This window comes from Phascolarctos cinereus, unplaced genomic scaffold (assembly GCF_003287225.1).
Source record: "Phascolarctos cinereus isolate Bilbo 61053 unplaced genomic scaffold, phaCin_HiC Scaffold_2;HRSCAF=192, whole genome shotgun sequence".
NCBI classification, from domain to species: domain Eukaryota; kingdom Metazoa; phylum Chordata; class Mammalia; order Diprotodontia; family Phascolarctidae; genus Phascolarctos; species Phascolarctos cinereus.
The window spans coordinates 371,234,360-371,252,346 of record NW_027555625.1 but is presented as its reverse complement, the minus strand read 5'-3'; the positions used below and the strand labels follow the sequence as shown (position 1 = coordinate 371,252,346).

General features: G+C 38.1%; 1 protein-coding gene across 1 annotated transcript in view; it reads right to left on the bottom strand.

The window, feature by feature from the left end:
* Positions 1-17,987, bottom strand: part of CTNNA1 (catenin alpha 1) — a 154,255-nt gene that overhangs the window by 27,574 nt on the left and 108,694 nt on the right. The window contains exon 10 of the mRNA XM_021005074.2: positions 10,924-11,016. Within this exon, the coding sequence (XP_020860733.1) occupies positions 10,924-11,016 (93 nt within the window). The remainder of the gene's footprint in view (positions 1-10,923; positions 11,017-17,987) is intronic.

Here is a 17,987-nt window from a genome sequence, read left to right as displayed (position 1 = left end):
TTCTGTCAAGTATACCCATCCCACCACAGAGTCTAAATGGCACCACTCACCAGAATGATATGGGGCATGTGCATACAGGTCTTCCTACTCTGAACTTTTTTTTAAATTATCATCCGGGATATTTAATAAAATTTTGCAACAAGTGAATTTGCAACGTTTCTCAAAGGCTATCCCTGACCACATACAATAAATTATAGGATGCAGCTACCAACTGCTTGGCATGGCACAGATGCTACTTGTTCAAACTACACACATCCAAAGCTTTAAAAGTTCACAACTGTAGGGGGAAAGTACAGAGCATAATCTAAAAATGAAGGCTCAGAAAAACCTGTTAGCCTAATTGCACAATTACCCCAGTTCTCCGTGAGCTAGAAATTAGTTGGTTGGCTGTTGTCCAATCTCAAGGGGGACCAAAATGACATCACTATGTTGGAGTCAACGTACAGTGTGTTTTGACTATGGTGGATCAGAACAATATGAGCTCTATACCACACAACAATCACGAACAGTCCATGTGAAAATTTGGAGTGAAGATGTCTCTAAATTTGCACATCCCACATTTCTTTTCAGCTACTACAATTCTACTTTGCTCCTAGAGCACAGCACCTTCTTTGTTATAGGCATGCCACACTGGGCAGTCCTTTACCAGCATCTCCCATGTCACTCAAAGTTCTTCAGAGAGCCCTTACAGTGTCCCTGTATCACTTCTTCCGACCCCCATGTGAGCATCTGCCTTGTGTGAATTCTCTGTAAAATAGTCTTTTAGGCAAATATATATTTTGCATTTGAAAACTGCCCTCTGTCTATGAAGACTCCTCCTAACTGATGATAAAATGATTTAATGATAAAAGTTCTTGGGAATTACACATATCATCAGGCAATGGAGAGAGGGAGAAAAATTTGGAACTCAAAATTTTACAAAAATGAATGCTGAAAACTATCTTTACATATAATTGGGAACAAAAATGCTATTAAGGGGGGAAAAAAAACAGGGTTAGAAGAAACATGGAGACCCTCTGGACCTCAAGCCTTCCATCTCTTGCTGCACCTGTACTTTTGAGAGAAGAAGAATAGTTGGTGGGGCAGTTAGGTGGCACAATGGCTAGAGCACTGGGCTCGGAATCAGGAAGACTCTTCATGAATTCAAATCTGGCCTCAGATACTTACTAGCTGTATGACCCTGGGTAAGTCACTTGACCCTGTTTGCCTCAGTTTCCACATCTGTGAAATGACCTAGAGAAGGAAATGTCAAACCACTCTAGTATTGTTGCCGAGAAAACCCTAATATGGGGTCATGTAGAGATGGACCCAGCTGAATAATAACAATAAGTCAGTGGGGAGCAGAACTCCTTTTTAAATTTATTCTGCGTTGATTAACATTTTGTTAAATCTAGACAATCAATAAAACAATAAGTCAAAGCAAAAGAAATCATCTTCTCGTATAGGAATATAAATAGTTTAACTTTATTGAGTTCCTTTACGATTACTCTTTCATGTTTATCTTTTTATGATTATCTTCTATTTGAATGGCAAATTTTGTATTCCGCTCTGATCTTTTCATCAGGAATGTTTGGAATTCTCTATTTCACTAAATACAACACACATACCCCAAAAGGTTTATAATCTGTTTTGCTGGGTAGATGATTCTTGGTTGTAATCCTAGCTCCTCTGCCTTCTGGAATATTATATTCCAAACTCACTGATACTTTAATGTAAAAAGATGCTAAATCTTGTGTGATCCTGACTAAGGCTCCATGATATTTGAATTTTCTTTCTGGCTGTTTGCAATATTTCCTCCTTGACCTGGGAGCTTGGGAATTTGGGTGTAATATTCCTGGGAGGAAATTTCATTTTGCTTTTTCCAATGAGATATTTCAAATTTTCTTCCATTTTTTCATCCGACTTTGCATTCTTTTCTTTTTGTTTCTTGAAATCTCAGTCATTAGTTTCCATTTGCCCAAATCTAATTTTTAATGAATTCTTTTCCTCAGTGAATTTTCATACTGCTTCTACCATCAGCCCAATTCTGTTTTTTAAGGTATTATTTTCTTCAGTATTTTTCTTGTGCCTCCTTTACCAAGCTGTTAATTCTTTTTTCATAATTTTCTTGCATCACTTTAATTTTCTTCCCAATTTTTCCTCCTACACTCATTTCTTTAATTCTTCTAGGAATTCTTTTTGGGTTTAGGTCCAATTAGCATTTTTCTTTGTGGCCTTTTTTGGGGGGGGAAGGGCAGAGGTGTAACTGCTTTCACATTGTTGTCTTCTGTTGAGTTTATGTCTTGGTCTTCCCTGCAACCACAGTAGTTTTTTTTGTGGCCAAATTACTTTTTGTTGTTGTTTATTTGTTTTTCTAGCCTATTTTTTGACTTTTAACCTTATGTTAAAGTTGGGCTCTCCTCATCTGGGGATGGGGAAGCATTGTCACAAGCTTCAGACTTTACTGTCCTACTGTTTTCAGAGCTACTTTAAGGGGTCTGCAAATCTGTAGTGCTTCCAAGGTAGTGTGATCCTGGGAGAGTTATAGTCATGGCTCTCCTGGTCTGTGTTCTGGTCTTTACCCAGGAAGGGTACTTGGTCCCCTAAAACTGCAAACATTATCACTTCTATTTGTTTTGGTACTGTGACCAGGGCCCCTGCTCCCCTGTGACCACTAAGGCTCCTCTCTGAACTGGAACCGCAACCCAGAAAAGCCTAAGGGCAATAGCTGCCCATCAGCACAAACTATACCCAGTGCTAGCAATGTGTTCCCAGTTATCTTTGAATTTTTGTACCTCCTTTTCCATTTGGTATAGTCTGCTTTTCAAGGAGTTCTTTTCTTCAGTGAATTTTTGTGCCTCTTTTTACCAAGCTATTAATTCTCTTTTCATAATTTTCTTACATCATTCTCATTTCTTTTCCCAGTTTTTCCTCTACCATCCATCCATTTCTTTAGGTCTTTCAGGAATTCTTGCTGGCCTTGGGTCCAATTAGCATTTTTCTCTGAAGTTTTGCTTGTAGCTTTTTTCATATTGTTGTCTTCTTCTAAATTTATGTTTTGGTTTTCCCTGCTACCATACGAACCTTTTACAGTCAAATTCTTTTCTTGTTCTTTACTCATTTTCCCAGCCCATTTCTTCACTTTGAACTGTATGTTAAAGTTGGGCTCTGTTCACCTGAAGGTGCAAGAGGCACGGTTCCAAGATTTGGCTTTTTCATGCTGCTTTTTAAATAGCTATTTTCAGTGCTTCCAAGCTGTTGTTATCCTGGGAGACTTGTGGTCACTGCTCTCCTCGTCTATTCTCTTCTCCAAGTTAAGGTACCCCGTTTCCTCTGCTCTCACAGCAGCTACAAAGTGCTAGTGCTCCTCTTAGCCCTAGAACTGTGACCAGGCTTAAGTGCTTCTCTTCCCCTGGGAACTGTGACCCAGAACTGTTCGTGGGCAACGGAGTTGCCAATCAGCACCAGCTGCCCAGTGCCAGCAAAGGGTCTCCTATAATCTCTTTCTGACCAGTGGTCCTACCCTCTTAACACCTCTGGGCAAAGAGCTCCCAAAGCCACAGGTGCTGTCCTATGGCCGCTTCCGAGGCCCACCTCTGGAGATCCTTCTGTGCTCTGGGCCTGTGACCAACCTGGTGTTCTAGACCTCTCCAATGGACCCCTTCAGTTGTTTCAGCCTGGATAAATGTCTCCTTCTGACCTTTTCTTGGCTCTGCTGCTCCAAATTTGATTTGATTTGGAGGGGAGTGGTGGGAGACTTCAGCTGGGTCCCAGCCTGGACTCTGCCATCTGCCTCTATCTGGACTATTGATACCATGTATCCAATTAACCTTTTCTACTTCTACAACACCCCTTGCCCCTTTTCCTCTATTCACAAAGCTACCATTCTGGTTCAGACCTTCATCCTTTCTCCACTGGGCTACTGCAATGGCCACCTAAATGGTCTCAGTCTCACGTCTATCCCTACTGCAATTGATCCTTCACACTGTTACATCTTGAACCTAGGGCTGATGATGTCACTCTCTTACGCAATAAACTCCAGTGTATCCTTATTACCTATAGGATAAAACAAAATCTTTGCTAACCTGGCCCCAGTCTACCATTCCAGTCTTATTTTATATCATTTCCCTTTCTTTCTCACACATGGCACTCTTCTCTTCTATTTCAAGGTCTTTTTACTGACTGTTCCAGGTGCCTGGGATGCACTCCCTTCTCATCTTAACTTCATAGAATCTCTCAAACCTTTTTAAACCCAGCTAACGCACTACCTTCTCCATGAGGCCTTTCCTAACCCTCTTCCCTTCCCATGACCAGCCCCACTCCTTTATATGTAGTCTGTGTATACTTATCTATGTACTTATTGAAGCCCTTGAACCTAAGTTCCAAGAGAGCAAAGATTGTTTCATTTTTCTGTCTTTTATCCCCAGTTCCTAGTACAGTGCCTGGCACATGGCATTTATTTAATGTTTGTTCACTGACAAATTAGTGATTAGATTTTTGTAGGAGGGGAAAATTTCCTATTAGGTAGCTGCCTGACTGGGAGGCCGACAACCCAGCTGCCACATACATGCTAAAGAAAATCCTTATATTTGTGTGAGATCAAATAGTAATTAAGAAATCCCATTAGAAATTACAGTTAGTGACTTCTCCCACCCCAGAAGTACATAAGAGGTCAGAGACCTGAAGGTGAAAAGGAAAGCACCGCCCCTTCCCAATCATCCCCCACCTCTACTCCCAGGATAGAGACAAATGTAGTCTACAGAGCAGAGAGCAATATACTGAAAAGGCCCTGGAGTAAGGGGGAACGTGCTTTGAGGTCTCTAGCACTCTGCGCTGACATACTAGAAGTTCTAAAGATCTCTGAATTTCAAAGATCCAGGGAAACTCTAGAAAGGACAGGACAGCTCAGGAACCCAGGGTGAGACCAAGCAGGAACAAACACCCCATTCACAAGCGCACGACCCTGGCTCAAAGCCTGAACTCAAGAACTGAGGTTGGAAAAATGAATAAATCCGGGGGGGGAGGGGGGAAGAATCTACCTGTATTAAAAAAAAAAGGCCCCAAACAACCCACTCCAAAACATATCCCTGAAAAGCAGAGAGCGCCTCCATAGCCACAGTTTCCAGAGACTCAATGGAAAAAAAACAGATTTTCTACGAGGACTACATGAATACCTACAAGCAATGGAGCAAGACATAAAGACAGAAACAACAGCTCTGTAGGAAAGAAGTGCAATGGGAATAACTTTGAAGAGAAAGTAGAAAGTCTGACTCAAGCAATGGATTCCCAAAACACTGGAACAGATCAAACAGAATCATGACTCTATGAGACAGCAAAAAATATTCAAACAAGATAAGGAAAAATATAAAGGAAAATGTAAGCTGATATAAAAAAAGTGACCTTAGAAATAGGTAATGGAGAGATAATTGAAGAATCATTGGACTCCCTGAAAACATCAACTTTTTAAAACAAAGTTTGGACACAATATTTCTATAAATTATAAATGAAAACTCCCCAGATCTATCAGAACCAGAGGGCAAAGTGAAGATAGGTATTATCCATTGATCACCTCCTGTAAGAAACCAGAAATGCCAAAACCCAGTGTTCTCACATCAAAGAAAAACTATTGCAAGCATCTAGGAAGAAGCAACTTAAGTACAAAGGAATTGAAGTCAGCGTACCACACAAGACCTGGCAGCTGCTACCAAAAAGGCAACGGTAACTTTGAATGCAGTATTCCAAAAGGCCTAAGATAGAGGCTTACAGTCAAGAATAACTTACCATACAAAGGTGAGTATAATCTTATGGGGGGAAAAGCAGACATTTAACAAAATAGAAGCCTATCAAGTATTTCTGATGAAAAGACCAGAGATGAGTAGGAATCTGAAATGCTCAAATAAGAGTTAAGAAACCAGAAAGGTAAATTTACTTGAACAAATTGATAGAATGGTAACACATATCAATGGGAGAGAAGAAACAGGTATTCCTTCAGAACTTTAATGTCATCAAAGGGGATTAAATAAAATAAGAAGAAGAAAAAAAGGACCCCAGGTATATTAGTTGTGTTTTAAAGCTTAAAAGAGGCAAGGCAAAAGGAACACATTCACACAGAAAGGAAGGAGATCAACTTGCTATTTCTCATAAATGCAGCATGAGAAGAAGAGAATGCAAAAATATGTAGGGAGCAGTGGGGAGCAATGTATAGCACACGAACCTCATTCTTTTCTGAGATGGATGGAAGATAGAACAAAACACATACATGCACAGCAGTACTGTGCAGGAAAGAAGCTGCATAAATCAGGGAAGCTAAGGCCAATCACATCCCAGGGTTAGCTTTGTCTGCTTTTAGGTAAAACTTCCCAATGTTTCATATGGGGGAGAAGAAGTTATGGAAATGCTGGTGCTGCTACAAAAAAGATGGGGTATGGGGGGGGGGGCGCGTGTACGGGTGCTGTTGGGGTGTGTGTGTGTGTGTGTGTGTGTGTGTGAGACTGTCCATTAACTGAGGAGCAGATGAACAAATGTAACAAACAATTATTGTGCCCTAAAAAATGTAGAAGGAGACAATTTCAAAGAATCATGGGTAGCATGATGCAGAATGAAGCAGAACCAGGAAAACAAATTATACAGGACAGCCACAGTGTAAAGAAAAAGAATTTTTGTAAGACTTGAAAAGTCTGATCAAAGTAGTGACCAAGAATGTCTCCCACTTACCCCTCTAAGAGAGAAACAGAAAACAACTTAAATTTCTAGACATAGCAACTCTAACTCTATCTCATTTGACTATGCTTTTTCGTTACATAGGTACTTCGCCTCCCCTCTACCCCGCTTTGTCTTGGTTTTCAAGTTAAGAGGGCCACTGAAGATTTTTTTTTAAAGGCACAGAAAAGAACACAAGGAAGTTTAGAACGAAGTAGAGAAAAATAGAACAGTTTCGAAAAAAAAATGTAGCCATTTACTATCTACTTGTAAAAAGCAAGCAGTGTGGAATGGAGCTTTACAGTTTCATAGAGAATTCTTTTTTGTGTTCTGCTGTGTGATTGGAAATTTTCCCTTTTAGTTTAGATTCAGATTAAAATAAAAAAACTCCCCAGAACTTTAGCGGGAAGGGAGTTGGTACAAAAGCTGCCTTATCTACGGCTGTCGTGCCTATGTGTCACACCAGCACTTCAAACTCTTGACTGCTCCCCACAAACCTCTTCCTTCTTTTGATTTCCCTATTTCTTTGAGCAATAGCACCATATAGCTAAATGCCCAAGTTCAATAATGGGTTGTGGTCTATCTCAGTCTCCTTCTTCCTCACCAATCCCATCCATTCAAACAATCCCTTTTGCTTCTACCTCCATATTATCTCTCACATCAGTTTTGTTTTTTCCATTGCCACCACTTAAATGTAAGCCTTAATTCCTGTCTTTCTTTTAGAAAAACCTGGGAAGACATATGCAAACTGATGCAAAGTGAAGTAAGCAGAATCAGAACACTGCACACAGAACCAGCAACACTATAATGATGGTCAACTATGACAGACTCTGATCAAAACAACGATCCAAGACAATTCCAAAAGACTCATGATAAAAAAAAAATGCTATTCACCTCTGGAGAGAAAATTAATAAACTGAGTGCAGGTGGAAGAATATTGTTTTTCATATTCATTATTTTTTGCCTCCCCCTATCCCCAACATGGCTAATACAGAAATGTTTTGAATGACTTTACAGGTATAATGGTTATTATATTGCTTGCCTCCTCAATGGGGGGGGGGGGGAAGAGTGGAACTCAAAAAAAAAAAGAAAAAAGGAATGCTATGCATAAATAAATATTTCCCCATTCTTCCTACCTCCTCTGCTTGTCATCCTTTCCTCTACTTTTTGGAGTTCTTATTCTTTTTGCATTCTTCCAGTTTACATAATTTAATTCTCCTTCTCTTTTTTCTTTCTCCATTAGGTGATTAAAATCCTCCCTTCCTCTTCTCTCCTTTAACTTGTTAGGTTTTTAAATAATCTGTGTCTTTTTCTAAAAAGGATTTCTCTATTTTGTTATCTTCATTAATTCTCTTTTCTGTCTATTCTAAATTTTTATTCTTTCATTCATGGTTCTTATAAATATTTCTTCTTTAGTCTGTGTTCTTCATAGAATTAAAGCTTTTTCTCTTTTGCTTCTTTGGAAAGATTTGCTAAGGCAGATTCAAGTTTTTCAATTCTGTCAATTATTTCTCCTTTATGAGCCACACATTCTGCTTTGAAGGTTCTTATTTCTCTCTTGTACCATTCGGGAACATCCTGCAATGACTCCACACTCTCTTGAGAATCCATAGTTTTTGCTGCCTCATCACGTGATGCTTCATATTCCTTTGTCTTGTATTTACTCAGAGATTTCTAGGTTAGTTTAGAGGCCATCTTCTCTTCTGTTACTAATAGCTAACCTGTTGATTTGTCTGATTGCACTCAAGTTTTAAATAGAATTCTCTTCTGGAATCTTTGGTAACGTCAGTCTTTTTTTCTTTTATTCCCCTATCATTCAGTTTCTGATTCCTTTTCTTTTGATGGCAGATCCCTTGAATGTTAGAACCAAAGGTGTCTCTGCCTCTTTCCACACCACACTGGAGAAATCACTTTTCACCAGCCTCAGTGCCTACACCAAGTGACTTCAGTGAGAACAGAGCTGGTTCCAGCTAGATTCTAGTCTCCTTTACTTCTGGCCTGGTGTAGCACTCCAAACACTGGCACCCTGCCCCAGTTCTCTCTATTCTTCAGTTCAATGGCTAACGATGTCACAGGCTGACCAAACTTCTGATTTCTTAGACCTCCACCTCCTCTGTGGTCACTAATCACCAGTCTCCCACAAGGCTATATTGTTACAGGATGTCTAATCTGGAAGCAGGTCTCAGTGCCACTTGGGAAAAGCCAATTTCATCCCTCAGGGAGGGCAGCATCAGCAGGGCCTGGTGCTCCTCTTGGGAAGGATGAGATGCTGGTAAATTTCCTTGGGGCTCAGGGCTCTGAAAGAAGCTGCCCCAAAACATCTTCATAGTGATTGATCTTTCTTATGCACAGACTTTCATTGCTGTACTTGAATCCTTCAATAGTTTTCCTATTGTACAATAAGCTTCTAGGTCTGTTAGCCTGTCCTGTAATGCCACCCCAGCTTGGGGCTGCCCTATTTTTCTGTCCTTTCCATATTCTGGACTATTGTGTGCATTTGGACCTATCTTGCTTTTTCTCATCTTATTCCTTCTTCCTAGAATGAATGCCCTGCTCTCCCACACACAACCACTGCTCTTCTATGCCAAGTTCTGGCTGAAATACCATCTCCTTCATAAAGCCTCTCTCAATATCTGCCCCTGCACGACTGCATCTTACATAGCATTTTCCTTGCTCTTCTCTTATGCATGTATCTTATGTTATTTAGTTATTGATGTTTACATAAACTCCCAGAGCGAAAACTCCACGTAGGACAAGGGTTTATCCCTCCTTCAATCCATGGATTTCTGGAAGTACCATAGAGAAGGGGCTGTGCACACAATGGGCTGCTAATAAAATGCCTTTTGATTTTAGTGAAGATGATTGGTTAACAATCAAGATGGGTCAATTTTAGTTCCTTGTCTTAATGACCTAAAACTGTGTACAACATGACATATAAATCAGCCAAAGAGACTCACAAATTCTACTCCAAAGACAGTTAATAAGACACTCTCTTTCAGTGACTGTGACCTCAAAGCATGAAAACTGCCTTCCATTTCTTCTTCCCTTCCTCAGGCAGCTCTGCCATTTGGCAGCAGGTATAGAAGGAGTTACATACGGTTTCTTCTCAAATAGCAGGAAACACAAGCTATGTATTTTATAATTTTAGGTCCACGTTCAATGGCAATGCAGGGAATTCATATAAACTGTCTTCCAAGTTGTAATTTCTTGTGAAGTATCCAATAATTGTAGGGTTCAAAATTTTTTTATCAATATCAACTGAGTTCACCAGACCTGTGAAAATAAGGGAGCAGTAATACTGGATGACATGTGCTATGGCTAAAGCATTGGGAGAATATGCATTCCAAATTGAATTCAGTTCTGAATCATGAAATCGTTGCTCGTGATTTCCCCTTTCTCCCTGCTGACCTAAAAATGCTGCTTTCTTCTCATCCATACATAAAAATAATCAACTGTGGGGTTGGAAAGGGACAAACACACATATGCCAAAATTTGTCACAGACTACAATAAAAGAGAATAGAACACAAAATCTATGTACACTGTTTATTTTATCTGGGAGTCCTGACTTCTGAATCAACATTAATCAGTCTAATTGTCTGAGAAGCCATCACAAATTGAGGCTGGCATTATCTTGAATTCACTAGCACTAGTCTGATATTGATATTTATATCATAAGGGTGTTTAAAAATGCAAACGAAGCTAAGTTATAACCTGAGAGAAGCCATATACAGGCTTTCTAATTTGGTCTCTTTCTCAATGACCCAGAAAAAGTTACTCTTGTTGGCTCCTATGCTGTACAGACTGTAAGATGTCGGAAATCGTTCTTTTTAAACTTGCAGCTTCATTTTTGCTTATGGTTTCAAATATTCAAAGCCTTTCACAGTTATCAATGATATTTAACTGGTGGTCCTCCTTAAAAGTCCTGCCATTCATTGAGGGCTGTAAATGCGGTAATATTGTCACTCACATTCACATAATTTTCCAGCAAATGGGACACAAAGTACAACTTCAACACGTTATAAAGATAGAATACTTTCTGTTCAGAAGAGATAAAAATCTGAGCTAAGTCGAGTGTGAACCATGCTAGTTCACTCAAATTGAAAATCCATCAAAGCCAGTGACCACTCCTCTATGCCAATTCTTTTCACAGAACAAACATAAAACCAACCAACTTCTATTTACAATAGGACTGGGAAATAATCTCTTGAAATAATATGCCTAAATTATTGTAATTGGTACTTTACCTGAGGACAGAGGGCTTCCAGTTGGCTTGCTGACATTCGAACCAGCTTCACACCTTCTTCATTGTTTGAAATAGAACAGGCTAAGTTAGCCACCTAAATGAGGAAAAGGAAAAAAAAAAAGAAAAAGAAATACTTATTTTGTTGCTCTGAGAAAAAAACAACAATATTTTCCAAGCCTGCATTATTGCTCGCTAAGAAAATCTGAATAGTCTAGACCTCAGGAAACATTCCACCAACATGATTTAACCTTCATTAGCTGCGAACATGACAACACATAGGTACACAAATTCTTTCTGACTAGTGCAAAGAAAATTCTGTTTAATGCTGATTATTAAATGCTATTCCTACATATAATTTTTAAACTATTTCCCTGACTATTTGAAGACTAACTGAAAATGATCAGAGCTAAAAGTATGTCTCAATATCATTTAACTTTAGCCAGTTTTTTTTCAAACAACATTTTTAATAATTTTGCTGATCTTCTAGGTGAAAGGGGAGCTAAATAAAAATAAACCTATCTTTTTCCTCCATAAGACATCAGATGGCCTGTACCTGTAAGACTAGAAGACAAGATGTCTACAGAGTGTAGTAATTATTTAACATACTTGGTTGCTTGAGGTTTTAATGCTCAATTTATTAAAATGTTTAAAACCACTGATAGTTAACCGACAGCTCTATTTAGGCAGTTAGTTACTCTCTGATCTGTTTTTATGTGAAGTTATTATTTAACAAAATCTTGAAAGCATATCATAAGAGGGAAAAATAGATCTTTGCCCAGTTCAGTGTGCACAACTGTAAGACAAAACACAATGTGGGAATTTAACTTGAAAGACGTTTCCATTTCCCCTTCAAACACTCTCAGAGTGGGCAGTGTCAGATGATCTTATACTTGTATAAGTTGTGGAACCTCATGGAATCTTATAGCTGTGGAATCCAAGCAAAAGTTTCCTAATACATGTCACTTAAAATTCTACAACAATTCACCTCTCTGTTTTGAATACTAGGTTGTTTTGCTTACGATTTTTTTTTGTTTAAAATATGACAGACTTCAACATCACTATGAAGATAAAGATCAGGAAAACAATTATTAGTTATGTTCAATCCTCCTATATTCTAAATAGGTTTTATATTAGCTCTGGCAAATTTTGTGAATGGAAAAGGTATAAATGTAAGAAAATGACTTTTGCTCTCTATGACCCAACACACCTGGTGCTTGAAAATGGAAGAGAATCAAGCTCAATGTGTTTTACAGAGAAAAGCACTGTAATGCAAGGCTTCAACTTTCCCCAAGGACACTTATTTACTTTAACAGAAATTCTTTACCCTGCAGCTCAAGAAAATAGAGGCTCAATTTTACGAACCGCAAAGTTTCCTGCCTAAAGTATCATGTAGAGGCACTTAAAGAATAACTAAGAAATCATGATTGTAGTCTGGAGAAGGTCAGTGTTTAATTCACATTCTGACTTTCACAAACTACAAATGCATGTAATCTGAAGGTTATAATAAGGATGATGCAACCAACAGTTCAGATACATATTTCAAAACAACAATCATAGTTATTAAACATTAAAAAATAAAGATTATGTTAATGTATAGTTGAAGGAACATTTAATTTGGAATATGAGGACCTGGGTTGAAGCCCAGCTCTGCTGCTTGCTACCCTGAGTGATCTTAGGCAAGCCACTTAATTTCTCAAATTATATATGGTGTCCCAATAATCTTAGTGTAGTTTAAAATTTTACAGCTTAAACAGTATAACATGGGGCGTGTCTAGATGAGATAATTTAATGGCAGATAAAAAAAATCCAAAAACACCCAGTTTCATTTGGCTCTGTTTTTTTTTTAAACTCACAAAAAAAGAGACGAAATATCTCTTTCTTTAGAATAAGGGAGGCATTTTAATGGAGAATGCTCTCAGGGCCAGACTAAATAATAGTCTGGTCTTATATAAACGCCATTTCCCTATTTTGTATTCTCATTTTAAAAGGATTTTGCAGACAGCAAAATTAGAGATAGCAAGTATATTTTAGTTACTCAACTGCTCAATGCCAAAGGTGGCCAAAGAAAATTAGATGACTGAAAAGTACACATGGGTGTATTATTGATAAAGAAGTTAATATTGATGGAATTTGAAGCTCAGCTTAAAAAATTAACTTGATATGAATTAAACAGTAACATGTAAAAGGTGTTATTGTTATGTTGAAGACAATCCATACAATTAGAATATTTTATAAAAGCAGTAAGCAAAAGGCCCTGAAGTGTTTCACTGAAGTATGGAGAACTGTTATTGAAAAGGAATCTTCAGCAGGCATTTAAAATACCTTACCAACAAGCGAAATTGGAAGAAAAAAAAGTTCTGAAATCTTTGGATCAGTACATTCTTTCATATGGAGTTGGTTCATTTTGCTCATATGAGGTAGTCAAAATTCTGAGTCCTTGGGCAAATATTATAATAATGACTAAATAAATGATATACAAGCTGAAAAAGACATCTCACTGGGGCAGGTAGGTGGTGCAGCACATAGAGCTACGGCCTCTGAGTTAGGAGTACTAGAGTTCAAATTCAGCTGCAGACACTTGACACTTACTAGCTGTGTGCAAGTCACTTACCCCTGACTGCCTCACCAAAAAAGCAAAAAAAGAAAAGGAAAAAAAACTTCACTGTAAATAATTCTTTGTTTGATGTGAATTTAAAAGATGTGAAAACAAAACAAAAACAAAAACTTACTAACAGTAATTCAGGTACACCATATAGCAGAGCTGCATTTAAGAGGGAGAAACAAGGAAACAATTTCTAATTCGAGGGTCATAAGTCAGGGTGTTAGTTCTGCAGCCTACAGGCAAGGTTGAAACAACTTTTTTGTTGTTCAGTTGTGTGTGACTCTTTATGACCCCATTTGGGGTTTTCTTGGCAAAAATACTAGAGTGGTTTGCTATTTCCTTCTCCAGTTTGTTTGACATAGGAGGAAACTGAGACAAGCAAACAGGGTTAAGTGGCTTGCCCAGAGTCACACAACTAGTAAGGTTCTGGGGCCAGATTTGAATTCAAGAAGGTAAGTCTTCCTGACTCCAGACCTGGCATTCTATCCATTGAGCCACCTACCTGCCCAAAGTAACTTTATATGGAACTGAAAAATAAAGTACATTTTATAGCCCCCAAAAAGAAAAAGAAATAAGGTAAGTGCCTTCAACTGAGGAAATGGTTGAAAAACTATGATATACAAATGTACTGGAATATTATTATGGAAAATAGAAGATACTGAATATGAGAAATTCAGAAAATTTTGTCCAAGACTTGTATGAAATGATGTTGAGTGAAGAATCACATAGTAAGTAACTATGACAATGTAAATGAATGTGACACTAAAAGTCAACAGGATTCAAATAAAATGCAATGACCAATATTGATTCCAAGATGGCTGATGTTGGAAGCTACTTCCTTTCTCTCAGTTGAGGTGGTGGACTACAAGTGGTAGATGTTATATACTGTGTTAAGTAATTGTCATTGGATAGCTCTGCTTAACTATTGGTTATATATTATATACATGAATACCAATATGTATACCTATATATAATACACTCACACACACATATAGATGGCACTATGGGGGCAGGATCAGAAGGTGATTACTATAGAAATTACTTAAATTTAGATCTAAATTTCAAAACAGTATGTAAATAAATACACATAAAAGAACAGATGATTTCCCTATTTCATGTGTTCTAAGAAAAAAGTGGTGTTTTTTTTTCAATTAAAGATATGCATAAGACTTCCAAAAACTAAGTTGGTAAGAGCCAACACATCTGCTCAGATTTTATTTTGGTAATGCATCAAAACGTTTATGAAAGAATAGCTAGCTCTTTGCTCAGCTTTCATTTCAAAAAAGTTGGTGGCACAGATAACTATTACAAAGTTCTACAGCTTCAAGAACTTTTTTTCACGGTGGACACACATTTTGAATCCTTTGGGTGGACGGCAGTATGGTACAATAGAAATTCTGAGGGACTTGGCATCAGAGGACTTGAGTGGTTAGCTTCATTTTCGTTCTCAACAGTACGTTTTTCTAATAGCCAATGAATTACACCATTGCACGTAAGAATAAAACGTTTCAGAATTGTCTGATTATAAGAATCTTACTTAACGAAAACTTGAAGGTAGGGGAGATTCTTCTCAATGAGTCAAACACACAGCAGGGTAAAATGTCATGTTTACAAGATTATCTTGTCAGCCCCTATATATTTACTTCAAAAACAGCATGCCCAAAATTGGTGTAAGAGCCCAAAGGTGACTTATTAAACAAAACTTCATTATGGATGCTGTGAATTTGCCACCGATTTTCAAAATGAACATATGAAAAAAAAATCTACTTGAGGAAAAGGATATAATCCTTCTAAGTATGAGGGGATGGCCATAATTCATTGGAAAGAAAGAGAAGATTTGTTTCTGTAGGGGAGACACTCCTGTCTATATACACACACTCTCTCTCTCTCTTTATATTTTATTTATCTGAAAAAGGTAATTTCCTGGAGTCCTAGTGACTAAGGTAATTCCACTTCTCTTCCCACCCATTCAGGGAAGGATGAAGGCCAAGCCCAGCATCGAACAGATAATGAAGTGATTCTGTTTTATTATTTTTCTTTCATTTCAACTGAATTCCACATCCATTTAGTAAGAACCTCGAAAGTACAAGTGGTTGCCAACACAAAGAAAAAATCAAAACTGTTCCTTTTCGGGGCAGCTAGGTGACACAGTGGATAGAGCACCAGCCCTGGAGCCAGGAGGAGCTGAGTTCAAATCCAGTCTCAAACCAGATACTTGACACTTACTAGCTGTGTGACCCTGGGCAAGTCTCATTAAATTGCCTCATTAAAACAAAACAAAACAAAACCTGTTCCTTTTCTCTAGAAGCTAACATTCTGTTGGATAGATACAACATATACACAGCAAAGTAAAAACAAGCTAATTTGAAGATACAGAAAACTCAGGAGTACTGAAAACTTCTGGTAGGAGACGGCAGCTAAGACTTGAAGGAAGCTAGGGATTTCTAAGAGGTTGGTGGGAAAAGGGAGTGATTTGAAACATGGAGTACAACCCTGTTTGGAAGGCATGGAGGAAGGAGATGGAACACTGAGTCTGGTAAAGAGTGAGTAAGCTTGAACAAAGAATATGTGAAGGGGACAACTAAGAAGTAAGTCTAGTTAAGAGCAGGTAGGAGGAATCAGATTCTTTCAAGGCCAAGCCAAAAAATCTGTATTTTATTACAAGCAACAGAGAGTCATTGAAATTTATGTAATAAGATGGAAGTGGATGACAAAATGTCATAAAGAAAATATTACATAAGCCAGCTTGGCTGGAGTAGAGAGTGCATAAAAGGGAATAAGGTATGAAGAATTTTAAATGCCAAACATAAGACTTTCTATTTTATCCTAGAAGCCACACAGAGCCTCTAGAGATTCCTCAGCAGGAGACTAAGAAGTTTAGGTCATGGTCTAGAAATACCAATTTGTCACCTCTGTGAAGAATGGATCAGAGAGGGAAATGACTGGACATAGGGAGAGCAAATAGGAGACTACTATGATAGCACCACTAAGAGTTGATGAAGATTTAAATTGGCACAGTGGCTATCATAATAAAGAAAAGGAAAGTGAAGCAGACTCCACAAGACTTGGAGACACACAAGTAGCTCCAACTAGATGGAAGGCAAAACAGGGAACGGAGGACAACAGGACAAGGGGGCACACCTGAGTAATTAGGGGGATGAGTGTATGCTCAACAGAAATATGCTAAGTCTCTATCTCTGTGCAACTGTGATTTTATATCCAATTGGGTAGGATCTTGTGTAGCTATTCCATGCCTCTACATTACTGGGAATACCCTGGACAAAAAAAAAAATGTGAACTGCAGCCTTCACTAAAAGTTATCATCCTTGAATTTTGCACAGCATGTAGAGAACTGCCCATTATTTCCTTGAAATCTAGGTTGTAACTGAGGGCCCTGAAATGGAAACCTGCTCTAATAAATATAACACTAACATGAAAAAGGAAGGAGACAAAAAGATTCAAGGAAGTAAGTGTAGACAAAGGCAGACCAGCAGCACAACAGTGAAACATTTCACCTTTACTAAAGATAAACTTCTTATTAGTTAAAGGCATCACGTAACTTAACCAGAAGAAAAAGGTATTGCCTAGAGATGTGATATTAAGGCTTGTACAGCATTTTGAAAAGTCATTCCCTTTTCATGCACAAATGCAATTATATACCCAAGTATCTATATTACCACTGATATGATTTAACTGTTTGCAAAATGGTAGGACATAGCCTGTGGTTCTGTCTCATACAGTAAAAGGCAATGTTTAAGGCATACCAAATAGAGTGTGGAGGAGGGGAGAGGTGAGAAAAGGGGCCAAAATGAACTGTGATGGGAAACAAGAAATTTAAGATAGCAAAACTAGTCATAACCAAAAATATTTGGTGGTAAAATTTAGGATGGAAAAAATAAGCACAAACACAGAAAAATATATCCAAGTGACATACATTGATCTGATCAACTCTGACACAAAGCAAAACAAACCCCACTATCTGAGGGTGACAAGCACAGAAAGCGCTGTTTACGTTACTCAAATGCAGACCTGCTACTCCCTGAAACTTAATCCAAGCACCAGGCCATTTTGCCTAATGACACATTATGGAACTAAAAGTGCTTTATCTACTGCTTTAGGCATTTCCAGTGTATGAGGAATTAGTGAGCACTACAGTTGTGCAATCAGTCTTTGTATACTTCTGCTTTATAAAGCCCTGTGTCACATGACCACTGCCACATAAGAGAAGCATTACTGAACTATTCTTAAGGAAGGTACAAAAAGAACTTGAAATTTCATCAGTGGACTGTTTTGGCTCTTCTTCAGAGCAATGGCTGGATACATAATGGACACTTACAATTTGTTGTTTAATTGATATTTAACATTAATTGTCAAAATCATTCATCTGAATTGAGGATTGACCTGTGTATTTAGTACACAGTGAATTCTGGTCAGCCTGATAATGTTCTTGGAAGCCAGGTTTA